The sequence below is a fragment of the Notamacropus eugenii genome, chromosome 2, assembly GCF_028372415.1.
Source record: "Notamacropus eugenii isolate mMacEug1 chromosome 2, mMacEug1.pri_v2, whole genome shotgun sequence".
In the NCBI taxonomy this organism is placed as follows: Eukaryota; Metazoa; Chordata; class Mammalia; order Diprotodontia; family Macropodidae; genus Notamacropus; species Notamacropus eugenii.
Window position 1 is genome coordinate 51841783 of NC_092873.1, and position 16957 is coordinate 51858739.

General features: G+C 49.7%; 1 protein-coding gene across 12 annotated transcripts in view; it reads right to left on the reverse strand.

Annotated features, from left to right (window-relative positions):
* CUX1 (cut like homeobox 1) overlaps positions 1-16957 on the reverse strand; it is a 433849-nt gene that overhangs the window by 47463 nt on the left and 369429 nt on the right. For 9 of the 12 annotated variants that reach the window (XM_072640315.1, XM_072640313.1, XM_072640311.1 and 6 more), the window contains 3 exons: positions 15449-15637; positions 10466-10730; positions 2425-3672 (listed from right to left, as the gene is read on the reverse strand). The exons of the other annotated variants lie outside the window; for them this stretch is intronic. In XM_072640315.1, coding sequence (XP_072496416.1) covers positions 2949-3672; positions 10466-10730; positions 15449-15637 — 1178 coding nt within the window. In that variant the 3' untranslated portion in view covers positions 2425-2948. Of the gene's footprint in view, positions 1-2424; positions 3673-10465; positions 10731-15448; positions 15638-16957 lie in introns of those variants that run through there. 12 annotated transcript variants of the gene reach the window in all.

Here is a 16957-nt window from a genome sequence, read left to right on the forward strand (position 1 = left end):
GATTAAGAAGACAGTCTGACAATTGAGTCAGAAAAAAGAAGACTCCCCAAATCATGATTTACTTGGAAGAAGCAGAAAGAACCTAGGCTGTACGACATATCTGCACAGCAAAACTCCCAGGGCTTAATGGCTTTGCAAATATCGGCCTTGCCACCTAGACATCCATTTTCAACTGTATTTTTTGTCTTTAGACCTGTCCTGTGGCCTGTTAGATTCTCCTAGGGGTCTCTCCCCAAAGCCCTCCTGCTGCTCTCCATGGTCCTGACAAAGGCTTTTTTTAAGGGTTGGCCATTTCCGAAAACTCTCCCTCCCTAATGCATTGGGGCTCAGTGAGATGGGCATCTGCTTTCTCTTAAAGGGTCTCAATTTTGATCTCTACTTCCAATAGGAATCTCAGTCACCGAAGCAGACTTTGAGCTCAGAGCTGATGTGACTATAAGGAGATACACGACTGTCTCCCAGCCTCCTAGAGCCTTCTGCATACTTCATATTCATGAAAAGGCATTTTTAAAAAAAGTGTAGTGACTCTGAATTTGTGAACACTCAAACTAAGTGCTGCAGGTTAAGAGACTGTAAATGAAATACATAATTTCTAAAACCTCATGCAAGAAATATGGTTTCACATCTTACAGTCCAAGTCCTACTAGTTAATTAATACAAGCACGCTGAGGCGTGATAGTGGGGGAATACCTTCCAAATTGTAACTCCCCCTCCCCACAATCAAAACAAGAAATATTAATTAAACTTAAGAAAAAAATGAATGCACCATGAAAATGTCATCCAAAGATGCTGACCTAAGACAAAAGTTTCAATGATACACAATACGGTCAAAAGTTTCCAATCAATAATATACAGTATGACGACGACATCTTGTAAAGTATACCCAATACTGCCGGCAGTCTATCCCACTAAAGAATATTTGCCCCCTTTCATCCCTTCCTAACAATCAGATAATAAAATACAGCACCTATAAATAAGCAAAAAAAAATAATATATATATTTATATATATACCGAAATCATCTATTGTTAGTCTTAAAGATATGGCAATAAAGGAGTCTAAATTAGCAAATTTGTTGAAGCCAAACTGATAAAAGGGCGTATTGAAAAAAGGTGGCAGTAATGCACTCTCATGTGTGCACAGGTACGTAAGAAAAGACAAGACGTAGAAAACAGCTTTCACGCGCACACGCACACCCACTCGCGCACACTCACACCTCTATTCTCACGCATATACACATAGACAACAGGAGGAATTAGAGACAAGTTAGACTTCTGATCTGTACTCAGTCTGTCCTAAAATGTGCATAAAGGAATCTTTTTTTTTTTCAAGAGGCAAACTTGATAAAAGGCAGAACCATCTGAACTGGAATTCAAGAGAACGAACATTTTGGTTTAAGAGTTTGGGCTGTTTCCATTTGAGGGACGAGGAGGGGCCGGATGGTTACTGCCATGTGCTCTCTTCTTCTCTAGGAAAAACAAAATAAACAGCCTTCCCACAACTTCAACATAGTGATCAGTGCTTGTAGTGGGAAGAGGGAGAGATAGCAATAGTGAGTATGATAGCAAGAGATAGCTTGTGGGGGGTGGAGCGGGGAGAGACAGAGACAGCAGAGACAGAGAGAGACTGGGGGAGAGGGGGGAGAGAGGAAGGGAGAGAGAGAAGAGAGGGAGAAGGGGAGAGGGAGGGAGGGAGGGAGAGAGAGAGGGAGGGAGAGAGAGAGAGAGAGGGAGAGAATGAGAATACAACACCAAGGGAGCTATCTTCATCTGAGGCAGGCTTCAGCTCAGTGAGAGTGGTATATACGGGATACCATCTCCAACAAGGAAAGACCTCCATTCACAAGGAACAGAACCCTTTCCCAGGAGCCCTGGGCACGTTACATTGTAACCAAGGGCCCCCGAGCTGCGTGCTGAAATGTTACTGGCCAACTCTTTTCCCTCTTTCTTTTCCAAAGCGCATGCATGCGCACACACACCCAGACACGCGCACACAGACACACACACGCAAGCACACACCCATGCACACAGGCAAACAAAACACAAAGACGCTATAAATTAAGCAAAACCAACAAGTACATCCTACGGTTCTAACTTGTCTCCGAAACCTCCCAGATATGAGGTCTGATCAGCGTGCTCTGCAGTTAGAGGTTAAAAAGCAGATTAGAAAATACCTAGATTCCGATTTTTTTTTGTCCTGATTTGGCCTAAAATGGAGTGTATTAAACAAACCCTGGTCTGCAAAAGCCCAGAATCGGTTAAAGCTATGGAGTCATGTGCACTACGTGTCAAGGTTCTATCGTCACTCACAGAAAACACGACGCCCGCCCGGCCCGTCCGCTACCACAAACCAACATATTTTCCTGATGTGACTTTTTTTTTCTTTTGTTAAAAAATATGTGGAGTAAATGTGTTTTTTTTTTAAATTCAGTTTCAAACAAGATTCTTTTCTTGAAAATATTTAGGAATCCAAACTAGTGTGTTTAGAGTCGGCTTGACTGTGCAATCTCTCAGTGGCAACTGGACAGCTACAAAAACTTTCTTTTTTTTTAGACTTTTCTGAAAAATGTCCCCCCCCCCCATTTTTTCCTGGTTTAAGAAGATAATAGTGTATTATCGCTCTGAAGCCATTAGATGGCGGATAAAAAGCCCCCTTTTAATATGTGGGTTTGATTTTTTTTTTTAAAAGCCCACACGAAAGACGAGGGCACAAGGCAAAGGCTGTAAGAGTTATTCCAGAAACTGTGGAAATCACTTAGGGCAATAAAAAAAACACTTGAGGGTACAAAAAGGCTTGACTACACATCTGTTCTCTTCCTCGAAAACGCAAGGCCAGCGGGCTCCGCGCCCCTGCTGCTTCTCGATGCACCTTGGCCTATGGCGATTTTGCCCCGTGGCCTGCAGGGCTAAGTGCGCCCAGGGACGCCGGGCCGGCTGCCCCAGCCCGCTCTCAGAACTCCCACTCGGCCGGCTCCTCCCGGCTGGCCGCCTTCTCCAGGCGGTGGATGATGCTGTTCAAGTTGGCCGCTTTCTTTTTCCGCAGGCTGCTGTCCCGCGTGCTCTTGGAGCCGGCCGCCTCGGGAAAGCTGAACAGGCTCTGGAGGGAGTTGGTCTTTTGGGGGCCCGGGCCGGGCGCGCTGGCGCTGGTACTTGGCACGCTGGGGCTTTGCTCCGCGCCCTCTTTCGGCTTGTAGGGGCTCTCCCCGGGCAGCGCGGCGGAGGCAGCTGAGGTAGAGGCGTCCTCTTCTGGAGCAGAGTTTGGCGGGGCCTCCGGAGCGTCTCCTGAGCTGTGAGACCCTGGCGGAGAGCTCCGACGCGGCCCTCGGGGCCGGCCCTCGTCGTCGGTCTCGGCCAGGGTCTCCATTCCCAAATGGAATGACTCGCTTTTCTCCGAAGGCCTGGCAGGCTGCCGGGCCTCCCCACCCGCTTCCGCCGCCTCCGCCTGCCCTCCCTGAGACTTCGTGGCTGCTTCGCTGGCTTCCTCGGGCGCTTCGGGGACGCTGGTGCTCGTCTTGGCTTCGGGCGGGCCCTCCGGGTCCACGCCGTCGCAGCTGTCGCCCTCCGAGCTGTGGGCCGCCCGGCCGCTGCGGGCCGAGGGCGAGTCGCTGGCCCCGGCCTGGCTCTGGCTTCCCGCTTGGATCTCTTCAATGAACAGTTCTCTGCGGATGCGAGACCTAGGAGAGAGAAGACAAGCGGCGGTCAGCAGGGAGGCACGGAGCTCTGCGCGGCTGCGGCCTAGGGGGAGGCACAGGCCTGGGCCTGGGGGGCAGGGGGGCAGACCTGGGCGCTACTTGGGGTTATGGAACCAGGGTCACCCAGGTCAGAGCCAGAAGTTTCCTCTGAAGCCTCTGAGCCGACCCTCTCCTTTACAGCTGAGAAACTGAGGCCCGAGAGGGGAATAACTGAGGATCCCAGGGCCAGGAAATCACAAATCAGGAGCTGGGCCACGTCCCCGAGCCCTCCGAAGTCCTGTCACAAGGAGGTGGGATGTGAACCCACCTCCTCACCTCTGACATGCTGACCCTCCTCTGATCTGGGCTCAGCCCTCCCCTCTGTTACAGCAGACACAGTAACTCCTCATGCTAGACCAGGTTTACACAAATGCTCGGAAGTTGGAATGACAAGTATGAGGATCTCCATTTTACAGAGAAGGAGACTGAGTCTTGGAGAAGTTCTAGCTTCCCAAGTCACACTCTTAATGAGTAACAGAAGAAATCAACCTCAGTTCTTTCTAAGCAGCCAGGTGGCTCGGCAGGTAGAACACAGAGCCTGAAAGCTAGAAGCACCAAGTTCAAATCCAGACACTTTGTACTTGTGCGAACCTCGGCAAGTCACTTTAAGTTTGCCTCAGTTTCTTCCACTGTTAAAGAAGGATCACAAGGGAATCTGCCTCCTGAGGTTGCCCTGAGGATCCAGCAGCATGCCTGGCGCACAGTAGGTACCAGCTATTATCACTTCGTTTTTCCACAACGCCCCCACTGCATGCGGTGACCAGGATTTGGTCCTGGACCCGGAGCAGCACTGCCATGGGAGTGGCAGGGGGTGGCCCTGGGCACATCTGGCTGCCTGGATGAGCCACAGTTTCCTCCTCAGTAAGCTGTAGGTACAAATATATACATCACCCTCTCCCAGGGCGAGTGTGAGGGAAGGAGGCCCCTTAGAAACTCGCCAGAATGGCTAAAGGCCTGGACTGGGAGCCTGGCATGAGGCCTCTTCTGAGTAAATGTACCCAGGATGGAAGAACAGAAGGACCGTGAAGCAGACAGAGCAGTGGCATGCTCAGCAGGCCACAGAAGGCCTTGGGGTCAGGGAGACCCTCATGGCTGCAAAATCCTTGCCCAGCCCCTTCTCCTCTCTAGTGCCCCAGACAACTCTCTAGAGCCTTGAGTCACAGGGCCCTGGTAGGGCGTGGCCCTGGCACCACTGATATCCTGGGTGGGGCCCAGAAGAGGCACCTTGCTGGCCACTAGCAGCTCTAACTAGGCAATTTCATCCCTCAGTGAGACGCCAGTACCTCTTGAGGGCTCTCTTTAATAGATACCATGTCTTTTTATCTTTCCCCAAGGAAAGGGGAAAGAGGAATGAATGCAGAGCCAGAGGACCCGGTTTCAAATTCTACCTCTGATGCTTACTCCCTGTGTGACCTCCTTGTGCCTCAGTTTCCCCAAAACGAGGAGGTTATGATCATCCCTATGGCCTGGATTGAGTCCAGGGCACCTTCCAGTTCTAGGTTCGTGATCCCTGTTTAGATTAACTGACAAACTACATGTACTCACACAGAAGCTTAACTGGCCTGTTAACCCAAGTCGAACTGCTGCCCAACAGATTCCTAGGGAGAGAACTGTGGCAGGGACAGCCATGGGCCACACATGTATAAGGATGTTTATGAGTGCATGCGTGTATGTCTGCATCTGTGTAGGTGGGGGGTTCATGAGTGTGCGTGTATGTGTGCATGTGTTCTTGCTCAGAAGTGTGTCCATGGGCCCAGATCCTGGGTGCTCACCTCTCTGGCACGTGCTGGGGCAGGGGATGGGGGGAGAAGGGACTGCTTGGGCTGCAGTTGAGAGCATTGGCACATCCACCTGGAGGGTCCTCAGCTGTGAGGTTCTCCCCTTTGGGGCTCCGTCTGGCAAGGGCAGTCAGGGAGGGACCCTGAAGAGACTCCCCTTCTTCTGGGGATGCAGGCAGCCTCAGAGCGGGTGGCTCAAGGGCCCAAATCCTGGCTGTGCCACCTTGGGGAAGTCACTTCATCTTATCTATAAAATGGGTCAGACTCCATGCTGTCCAAGGTCCCTTTGAGCTTTCACTTTGGGTTTTGATGTTGAGGAATGCTGGGAATTCCAGAATTTGGGAATGGGATCCCCTCAGGGACAGTGCTCTAATCTATTGCCACAGCCTGTGCTTTGAACACCTCCACTTCTGGAGAGATGTAACTGTCAAGAAGTTTTCCCCCTTTATATCAAGCCTCCATGTGCTTCTTTGCTCCCAGTTCTGCCCTGGGAAGGTCCTTCTTTCTTCTCACCCCAAGCATCTGGCTGCTTTGGCTGACCTCATGGGGCACAAGCCTGAGGCCTTTCATCTCCCTGTAGACACATTCCCTTTATGAATCTCCTTTCTCGATTCCCCTTTCCCCCCCGCTCCCCCTCATGGCCCAACTGGAGCAGAGGGCAGTGGGATGATTCGGTGGTGCCTAGGTCTCTCCCTGCAGCCTAAAAACAATCCTGGCTTTTCCTGCTTCCCCAAGGTAAGTCTTCCCAATGAGGCCTGAGAAACACAGGGTGTCATTTGCTGAGTCAGCTCCCACACTCAGCTTTTGAGTCAGCCTCTCTGCCATCATGCCTTCCTCACTCCCCCAGAAGAGATGAGCCCAGGGCTCTGGCCATCCATCTAGAGGTTGTGTCTGAGCCTCCGCCAAACATGTCCACAGCAAACCCTAAGACTATCACTGTGGTGGCTCAGGTTCATGTGGCTTGGGTTCTCGGAGAGGCCATGAGAACCAGGCAGCCTGGTGCCCTGTAATAGATGTCCTGTTCCTCCCTGGCTGTGGTCGAGCCTTCTGTGCCTGCGATGAGCCTTGGACTTGGCTTCAGAGGAGGGGGTTAGCACTTGCTGCTTGCTGGCTGTGTGGCCTTGGGCAAGTCACTTAATTTCTCTGGGCCTCAGTTTCCTCATCTGTAAAATGCAGGGGTTGGAGCTGATAGCCTCTGTGGCCCCTTCTGTCTCTAGAAATATGAATCCTATGCATTCAGGATATTCAATCTATCTATTTAGAAAATGTCTGGCTAGAGCATCACACTAAGGAATGTAGTGGAAAGAGCCTTAGATCTGAAGTCGGGATGATGTGGGTTCGAATCCCAGTTCTGTCACATACAGGGATATGACCAGAGTCAAGTCATTAACCCTTGGGAGTTCATGTTTTTTCACCTGTAAAATGGGAGGAGTGAGCCCTGCACAGCCTCACTCCAAGGGGGTGGTTCAGGAATCCCAAAATCTGGCCCTGTTCCTTTCCATATGTTTCTGAGAGCTTCCCATCAGGACTCCTCCCTCAGTCAAGGTAGAGCCCCATCTTTTGGAAACTTACAGTCTTTGGAGACCAGACTACTCACAGGGGAAGTGGCTTATTTAGGGTCACACAGCCCACATATGTCAGGAGGACTCGAACCCAGGTCTGCCTGCTGCCAAGGACAACTCTCTCCCTGCTCTGGCCCCGTAAGTCTCTAGCCATTGTGGTCCCTCTCTAGGTTACTGAGTTCCAAAAGCTTGCAAAGCACATGCGAAGGCTTATAGACAGGATTTCAGGTCAACAAGAAGGAAAGGGATGGCTTTTTGGCAGAGGAACCCTCTCTTACAAAGGAAGACCCCTCAAAATAAGACAAAAAAGGAGAAAATGGAATTGAATGTTTCATGAGTGGCCGTAGACACCTGCCTGTGGGAGGATTTGTTTTGGGGGGAGTCCCTTTCATAGACCATCCCTCACTGTTCCTCTGTTCTTGCTGCCTTCTACATTCTTATATCTTTTGGAAGAGTTTCCGAGGGCCCACTCTCTGGCTTCTAGGGGAAGAGGAAATATCCTATGGGAGATGTGTCTACTCTCCTGACTCTGGGAGGAGACATGACATTCTGGTACTTGGGGCCCCTCCAAGAAGAAAAGGCTGCGTTCAAGAGGCTTTGGAGTCCCTTCCAACTCTGGGGCCTCCTTCAAAGTCCAGATTAGAGGTTCTTATCCACTGCTCCACAGATTCCCAAAGGGCCCATGGCTAGGTTTCAGGGGGTCTAGGAATTCAGATGGGAAAAAATATTATATATTTAATTTCAATTAACTCTAACTAAAATTTAGAATTTCCTTTAATTATTTAGAAACCTGATTCTGAGAAGGGGACCAGAGGCTTCATCACACACTGCCCAAGCATCCATGACACAAAAGTCTATCATCCTGGATTCTAAGTCCCTTCACCTCCTCAGGTCTCAATTTGCTCATCTGTCAAATGAGGGCATTATACCCCATGGCCCCTGAGGCCCTTCCAGCTCTCCTGGTGTGCAGTCTACACTCCCTTCGTCCCCACTTCTGGAATGGCTGCCCTTCCATGATGGTGATGACCCTTCAAAGGCTGTCATCTCCTGCCTTCACACAGTGCCATTCCCATCCTGACAAATGGTCAAAGGCATGATTTCCTGTGATTTCCCTCTGGCACAACGGAAGACCACCAGGGGAAGGACAGCACTTCAAGGGAGGAATGTTCTGAGGAAGCAGAGATGGCTTCTATGTCAGGGGACCTCTCTGAGGAATGGCTGGGAATTACACGGCCTCTGTCCCCGGTGGGGGCAGCAGGTGGGACGAGGGACAGTGGGGAGGCAGTGGCTTTGGGGGGCCCGAGAGCCTGGGGAAGAAAGTCTGCTTAGTAAGTGGTTGGGGATGGAGACTGTGCATGTGTGTATGCATGTGCATGTGTGTGTACGACTATTAGCACCTCCTCCAAAAAAGCTCATTAACACAGCTAAAGCTGCTGCTCTTTAATTGCCTGGCTCTGTAGAGACAGAAGTGATTTCATATGTGCTGAGTTCTGGGAGGACAAGATCCGAGGTTCGGACAGACCATGAATTCTCTGCTGTGTGCTCTCATTGGGAGATGGCACACAGCAAGGGATGGTTGCTGTGGTCCCTGGGGCCACACATACACACACGCATGTGCACATACACACATGCGCTCTCTCTCCAAAGCCCTGCTTAAAACTTCAAAGGGAATATTATAAACCAGTTCCATGGCCAGAGAATGCAGCCTGAACCATGTGACCCATGGTGACAAAGACCAGCCACATCTCAGCCCCTGGGGAAGGTCCCCTTCCCAGCCACAAAGACTTTTCCTCATACCCTGGGCAAGCCAGGGGCACATCGGTACAGCCTAACCATTTGTAACTTGGGTACATAAACAACTGTTTCTTGCCTGAAGATGGGGGGGAAGGGGAGGGAAGGGAAGATCTGAGAGCCTTTATGGAAGGGAAGCCCATTGAGGGCAGGATTAACAGCTAGGTAACCAACGGAGGAGAGGCTTGCCCAGACCCCACAGGCTGCACAGCTGCCCGTCAATAAACACCTAGTGAGTTTTCACAATGGACGCTATTATCACCTGCCCATTAGATGCCACCAACTGGTTTTCAGTCATTTTTAGGTTGTATCCAACTCTCAACATCTTCAACCCAATACATCCCAAACAGACTCATTATCTTTCTCTGTAAATCTTCCCCTCTTCCATATTCCCCTATTCCTGTTGACGACACCGCCATCTTCCCAGTCCCTCAGCCTTGCAACCTAGGCTTCTTTTAAGCCCCAATGAAAATCTAGCTGCTAAGGAGATGGCTAGGTCACTCAGTAGGAAGACCTGACTTCAGATCTGGCCTCAGACTCACTAGTTGTGTGACCCTGGACACATAACCTCTGTTTGCCTTAAGCCATTGGAGGAAATGGCAAACCACTCTGGCATCTCTGCCAAGAAAACGCCTTGGACAACACTGGGGAGCTATGATGGTTCACGAAGAACCGGCCACAACTGGATGACTGATCAACAACAAAAGTCCCATGTGCTGCAGGAAGCCTTTCCTCATTGCTCTTAATTCTAAGGCCTTCCCGCTGCTCATCGTCTCCAGTCTATCCTGCCTGTACATCATGGCTGGCATGCCATCTTCCCTGTTAGATTGTGGATTCCTTGAGAACAGCCCTCCCTATCCCCTGGGAGGTGTTTAATAGATGCTTATGGGTCGAAAGAACGGCATGCACTGGACTTCCATTCTAACCTAGCAGGAACTTGTCGCGGAGTATGTCCTGAATGAGGCGAGTGAGGAGATCGGGGCCAACTTCCTGCAGAAGGTGGGGAGCTTGTGCTTTGTCTTGGGGGAGGGGAGGAAATCTTTAAGGTGAAAGGAGTGCCTTCCATGCATGGGGGTCCCTCAGTGCAACAGGACAGCAACGGGGGCTAGGTGGCTTTTGGGTAAGCAATACAGAGAAAGTTATCTGGCTGGGTGGCAGGGGGCAAGAGATGCAGTCAACTCCATGGAGGCTAGAGGGGGGTTGGGGCCACCGAGGGGCAGTAGGGAGCCAGTGGGGTTTATGGAGAAAGGGAGTGACACAGATGCACAACTCTTCACTTGCTGGCCTTTACTGACCATTCTACCTCCTCCCCACTCAGAATGAGTCTCCCTGGGGTATCTCCCTGTGTACTGCCCTTAATGAGCCCTTGGGAATGTACCAGCTCCTCTAGAGCCAGACAACTTTACCCTTGATTTCCAAGGGTGGGCCTGCGTAGTGCCCTAAGTGTGTCAGGGTGAGGACCTGTTCCCTTCTTTCATCTCCCCATAGGGCTGGGTTGTGTACTAGGATCCCATTCAATAATTCAGGACCCTTGGTTGGGAGCTGAAGGCCTCGTCCATCCCCCTGCTCCCCTCCCCTGTCCCTCGGCTGCTTGCAAGCTCGTACCTGTAGTTGTGGAACCAGTTGATGACGGTGCTGGTCTTCAGGTTGAGCTGGGTGGCAAGCTCTTCAATGGTTTTTGGTGATGGGTATGGCTTTTGCTGATAGGCTCGTTTCAGAGCTTCCTTCTCTTCTGGGGCCAACACCACGCGGGGCTTCTTCAGCTGATGCTGGGGCTGGGGACTGGCACCCTGGTTGTAATCGATGCCCACTGAGGAGGGCTCACAGGGTTGGCTGTCGCTCACTGAGCTGTGCCTCCGCTTCATGTAGGCTGAAGGACAAAGAAATAACTTTATGAGCGCATCAACAAATGAAGGAGAAAGCATTCCCCCAGGGACCAGCTTCTTCCCCCCTAATTCGCTGTCTCAGAGAGCTGCCTCTAAGAGGCCCTGAGAAGGCTGAGACCCTGCCTGGGATCCCACAGCCAAGGACGTGTCTGAGTCTTGGCCAAGGCTCTTTTTGCTATGCAGCCAGTGCACAAACACTGCACCGTGAACTCTCTATTAATCGTAAGTGCACATGGGTTTTGAAGCCTGTGGTGACCTGGGTCTTTGTGGAGGAATGTCCCAGAGTGGGCAAATAGCTGAGGCCAGAAAGGCAAAAGGGAGAGAACATTTATACAGAGATCTAACCAGCACCATCTCACATGATCCTTGTGTCCCAGGGCATCATAGGATTTAGACTTAGGATGGGTCTGGAACCCCTCCAGCTTATAGGGGCGCACCTGGAGAAGACGTGTGACTTGCTCAAAGCCACACAGTTCAAGGGGTAGAACAAGGATTCGAACCCAGGTCTGCTGACTCCAGATCCAGGGCTCTTTCTGCTGAACCATGCCTTACTTCGCCCACTTGACAAATGAAGGAAATAAAACTTTGAGTGGCTAAGTGACTTCTGGCTTTCTAGGGTCATGGGGCCGGGACGGAGGGTCCAAAGCAAAATTCCAAGGGGAACTGATAAACAGCACTACATAAGAATACATTAATATTTTAATTCATACAATATCAAAGATACACTTATTACTAATGACAATAATATATTCTAAAATAAGATAAAAATGAATTTTAGGTCATCATTGATTTTATATCATCTGTTTTTCTTCTTCTGTTTCTACAGCTAATTGGCTGTTCAGGGACTAAAGTCCCTGATGGTCCCCAGATGGAGACTGTTACCCACTCAGCAGTTAATAGACTTGGAGAACTACCTGGGGCTCTCGTAATGGACTTGCCCAGGGTAGCCTGGTCAGTAAGTGTCAGAGGCAGGATCTGAACCCTGATCTTCTCTGCTCTGAGGCTGGACAAAAAGTGGATCTCACTGTTAGCAAATGAATTCTCCCTGATCATTCCTCCCCGCTGAAGAGTCTGGGATACAGCTTCCAAGTGGAGCCTGGAAGTGAGAGAGCAGGCAAGCATGGGATTTTGGCTGAATCCTGCCTTCTACCCACTGTGATCAGAATCTTCAGTGGCTATCAGGGGCTCCCTTGTGATCACTCTTTTAGGAGAAAACACCGAGGCTGGAGAATGAGAATGGACATGGAGTGTGGGGTTTTACCCTGGAAGAGAGGCAGTGTGGCAAAGTGGGTGGAGAGCTGGCCTTGGGGCCAGGGAGACCCAGGGCACTTCTCCCTTCTGAGCCTTGGTGCCTCACCTGTCAAATGATGGGTCAGACTTACTGGCTTCTAAAGGTCCTTTCAGCTCTAAACTTAGGATCATATTAGGCTACCAGGTGCAAAAGGACAGTAAGAGAAACCTTAGGAAGGACTGGTGATCTAGGCACACTGGGGAGGCAAACAGAGGGTTCAGAGAGGAGCTTGGGGATAAAGGAAGAAGAAAAAACTACCCCAAGGAATGGAGGCAGCTCTCCACCCTGGGTCTGCTGCCCACTCTTGTAGGGGTTTATCTGCAGTACAAATTTTTATCTTTGGTTGTGTTTCATTATCATTTGATATCTTTTCAAAGCTTGCAATTCATATTATCAGACTGAGAAGAACATCATTAGAAAGGTAAATTTGCTCCCCCCCTGCACCCCTTTCATCATACAATGCATTTCCAAGCCAAATGGAAATAAGTGTCTTTTAGATTATCTACTCTTTTGGGTCAACGATCTCTCTTTCTCTTTCCATTACTATAGATAATAGAGAGCTGGTTGTAAACACCAATTCCTTTTCAAACTTCACATGGAGAACACAGTGAGAAGCATCATGTGACGCTTCAATATCATGGTTACTGTGTAACAGGTCAGTCTCCTGGCTCACTTATTGGGGTTGATTCACGTTCTCATGTCCTGTGCATCCAACTTCAGTATGTAGGGAGCTGAGTTTGCCTTTGTGGCCCATGGAAGACCCTAGGCATAGCAGAAGCAGTAACTCCTTGCTGCCACAAGATGGTGCTTGGAGCCCGTGGAATGACTGGACCAGTGCTCTAGGGAAATTCCTCAGGTCTGGTGGGGCTGCTTAATGTACCTCCTCAAGTGAACATATTAAAAATAGAGAAACCGTATGTTTTCTGGTCCATGCACTAGAATCTGAGATTCTCTCACACACTCTTGGAGCTGCTATGGATGGCACTTTTGGGACCCTGAACTAATTCCATGTACAAACTCTTCCATCTCTGCCAAGGATATCACTTTCCTCTTCATCACCCATATTCCTTAAGTCCTCACTTTCCTCCCAGTCAGCTGCCAAGTGTTGTGATTTCTCTTTCCTAAATCAGGTCCCCTGATTACGGTCCTTGTCACCTCACACCCAGACTACTGTGATGGCCTCTGCCCTAGCTGGACTTCTGGGGCAGAGTCAGACTCCCCTATTGGACATTCAAAGTCCTTTCCAGTCTGTCTCCTGGTGACCTCTGTGGCCTCAGGCACATGACTGCCCATCACACACACTGCATCCAAGTCTTTGTTCACAACATTTTGTCTTCCTTCCTTGGGGCTCCTGGGCTTGGAGGACCCTCTCCATCACCTGTATCTGGGGGTTTTGCGCTTCCCTCAGCGACCACCTCCTACAGACCTCTGCCGATCCCAGATGATGTCAGTCCTCCCACTCCCATCCCATTTCCTTTGAATCTAATTTGCATTTATTCATATGTCACAGCGATAAGAGGATCACAGCTTTGGGGCTAGTAGGGAGGCTCATTGACCTGCCAAGAGGCACAAGGCTACAAGGTCCTAGAGGCAGAATTTGAACACAGGTCTTTTTGACTCTGGCCTTATCTGCTATGCTCCTAGCCACCTCTGTTACGTGAGTGGACATAATACTGCTTCCAGAGGAACATGAGACAATTTCATCTTGGTCTCTACATTCCCAGGCCCTGGCATAGAGTCTGGCACACTGTAGAGGCTTATAAATGCCTACTGAATGAATGTGGTATTAAGGAGGCAGGCAGAGAATCCATTGGGGCCATGCTGAAAGCTTAGTGAATAAACTCATCCCTTAGATTGAGGGATCAAGGTGAAAGAACTTGGTGGAAAAATATGGTGACAACAGCATGTCAACTCTATTGTTTCTTCTGTCATTCATTTAAAAACATGACTTTGAGAAGGAATTCATGGGTTTCCCTGATGGCTGCCAAAGGGGCCAAGACACCAAGAAAGGAATGGAGCCTTCTGGCCAAGGCAGAGCCAGACCCTTACCTTGTGCAGGAGAGAGGACCAATGGTGGGGCGGGGAAGGACCCTGGGGGCAGAGGAGGGAGGGACTGCTAGATATATCTGAAAAGGTTTGGGTGCATGGCAAGCTCCTATGCTCAGAACTTGTGTCTTTGCAAAGAAGAAATCTGTTTTAAAGCCTCATTCTGCCAAAGCTTCCTTCCTACCAGCAAGGGAGGTCGGGCAGCTAAGTGGTTCAGTGGATGGAGTGCTGAGGTAGGAGCCAGGAGTTCAAATCCAGCCTCAGATACTTCCTGGCTGTGTGACCTTGGGCAAGTCACTTCACCTCTGCTTCTCTCAGTTTCCCCATCTGTAAAATGGGGCCGATGAGAGGATTTGATGAGATAATGCTTGTAATGTGTTCAGCACAGTGGCCAGCACACAGGAAGCATGATGCAAGTGCTACTTCTCATTAGTGGGAAGAACACAAGACTTGGGGCCCAGAGAACTGGGCTCATGGCCCGGTTTTCCCACTGACTTGTTCCAATCCTGGGGAAGTCAGGTCCCCTCTGAGCTTGCCCAGAGCAGTGGAGAGGAAGCTTTCCCACGAGTTGGGAAGCCTAGGGCTCCAGGGTCACCTGTGGCATGTGCCAGGTGTGCAGCCCTTTGGGACCCTAAGTTGTAGAGAGGCTGCCACCTTCCTGGCAGAGGGATGCTCTCTCTGGCACATAGCACGCCCTTAATAAATATTTACTCTGACTGACTAAATCATAGGTCTACCAAAAATTAAAAAAAAATTATGAGCTTTATAGAGTTGTTGGGAGAAAATGACTTTGTTTTTGAGGGCAACATTTGGTAAAGCTGTAACCGTAAGAGGTTACTTTGTCACTTTCACTGTCACCATTGTGATTCCTGCTTTGTAACCTACACAGTACAGGATAACAATGTGAAAAAACCTCAGCTGTTGGATGAGATTGGGAAAAAAAAAATACCCTGCCGCCTATGGTGCTCTGACCAGTTCCCTTCCCTCCTCCTTCAAACAGGCTCAACAACCTTGGCTGACATCACGCGATAGGCCTGCAAAGCAGTGGCCCAAGGAGGCTGAGACACAGCAAAGGGCCCCAAAGGAACATGCCGACCTGGGAGAGCCTCCTGCACTTGGGGAGAGCCTCCTGCGCTCCTCTTGGTCTGATCGGCCACAGCAGGACACACTGCACCTGAACCCTGACAGAGTGATGTCCCTTTGGTCCTCTTGGAGCCAGAAGGGCAACAACCCACTAAGGGAAGGAATGCTGTCACAGAATCTGCTGGCATTGCATTCAACTCTTCAGATCGAATTTATAAGACTTGAGGACTGAAAAGAAACAGTTCACCTGGAGATAAGAAAGCACTTGCAGGGAACACTCACCTTTCTTCTCCATCCGCTTCATGTCCATCAACTTTTCCACATTGTTGGGATCATTCAACCACAGCTGCATCCGGACAAAGGGTTCTCTTCCCTTCAAACTCAATTTGTGCCAGGGCTTGGGACGAGCGAGAAGGTCTGAGACGGAGCCTTGGGTGAGACCCAAGATTGTCTCCCCAAACAGACGCTGACCTGAGGAGGAAGCAAACCGAGCTGTCACTGTGGGGTTCGATGGCCATCACATGTGGCAGAGCGAAGGGGCACCCACCCTGAATGCCTGCGAACTCTCGATCTGGCAGTGGCAAACAAGAATGTTAATTAGGTCCCAGCATCACTGACACTGACCAAGAAGGATCAGAGAGAACGTAAATCAACTTTCTTAGTTACCTCAAAAAAGAATTTCAGTCTCAGGATTAAATTAAACATAGATATTAGAATGCCTTCTTTTTGTTCTATATATGCTGACATGTGTATGTGCTGTGCCACACACAGGATGTTAACTCCTTGGGGGCAAAGATGGCTTCAGTCTTTGGTCTTTGTATTCTCAGCACTTAGCTGGCTGCCTGGCACACACAGTTGGTGCTTAATAGATGCTTGTTGACTAACTAATCAATTACAGGGCTATTGTGATTATTTATATTTTGGATATATTAATATAGTCACTGATTTCCCTCTGGGACACAAGGATCATGTGAGATGGTGCTGGATAGATCCCTGTATAAATGTTGGTAGTCTCTACCTGATCCCCAGAGCCCAGGCTAGTGCCAATGTCCAGAGTAGGTGCTTAACCAATCCTTGCTGATTGACTGGATTTCAAAAGTGGCTCTAACCAACCCCTGCCTCCCCATCTCCCCTCCACACACTCTCCCTTTCAGCAAAAATGAGAAGGCTTCTGAGAGATGTGTGCTCCCCACAACTTTCAAGTAAGATTCTTGGGAAAGCCAAATAGTGAACTTCAGGTGCCCAAAGGTTAGAAAAGAGAAATGCAGTTCTGATTCGATGATTTAAAAAAAACATGGGATCAGGTCATTGCCCATGGTGGGCCCCTCCAGCATCAGCAGGGGGCTGCTTGGAGATACAAGGCTTTCTTGTTTCACAGATCCACACTTTTCTCTCGGAGGCTCTTTTCTTCCCAGAGCCCTGGCAAACCTGCCTCTTCCAGTGGGGTATCTGGCTTTTCAAGATCACAGTGATGAGAACTTTTTAAAAAATGCCATTCAAAGGCAGAAAAGAATCTCTCCCTGTTTGATGGTTACTCAGCTACAGGTTAGGAATGTGCCCATTTATAGCTGTTTAAATGAGAACCAGTTATGATCCAGACTGCCCTAATGGGGAATGTAAATCTCTAACATGTGCAGCCCATGGAGATGTAGACTCATCTTTGATGCAGAACAAGATCTGGTGGTGGAGGGTGGGAGGGGTCAGATCATTCTGAGAAAAAGCCTGTCAATGGATTCTCGTAACAAGACCTCCTTGGTGCTGATTTCAGATACAGAGGCTTTCTGGGATTCT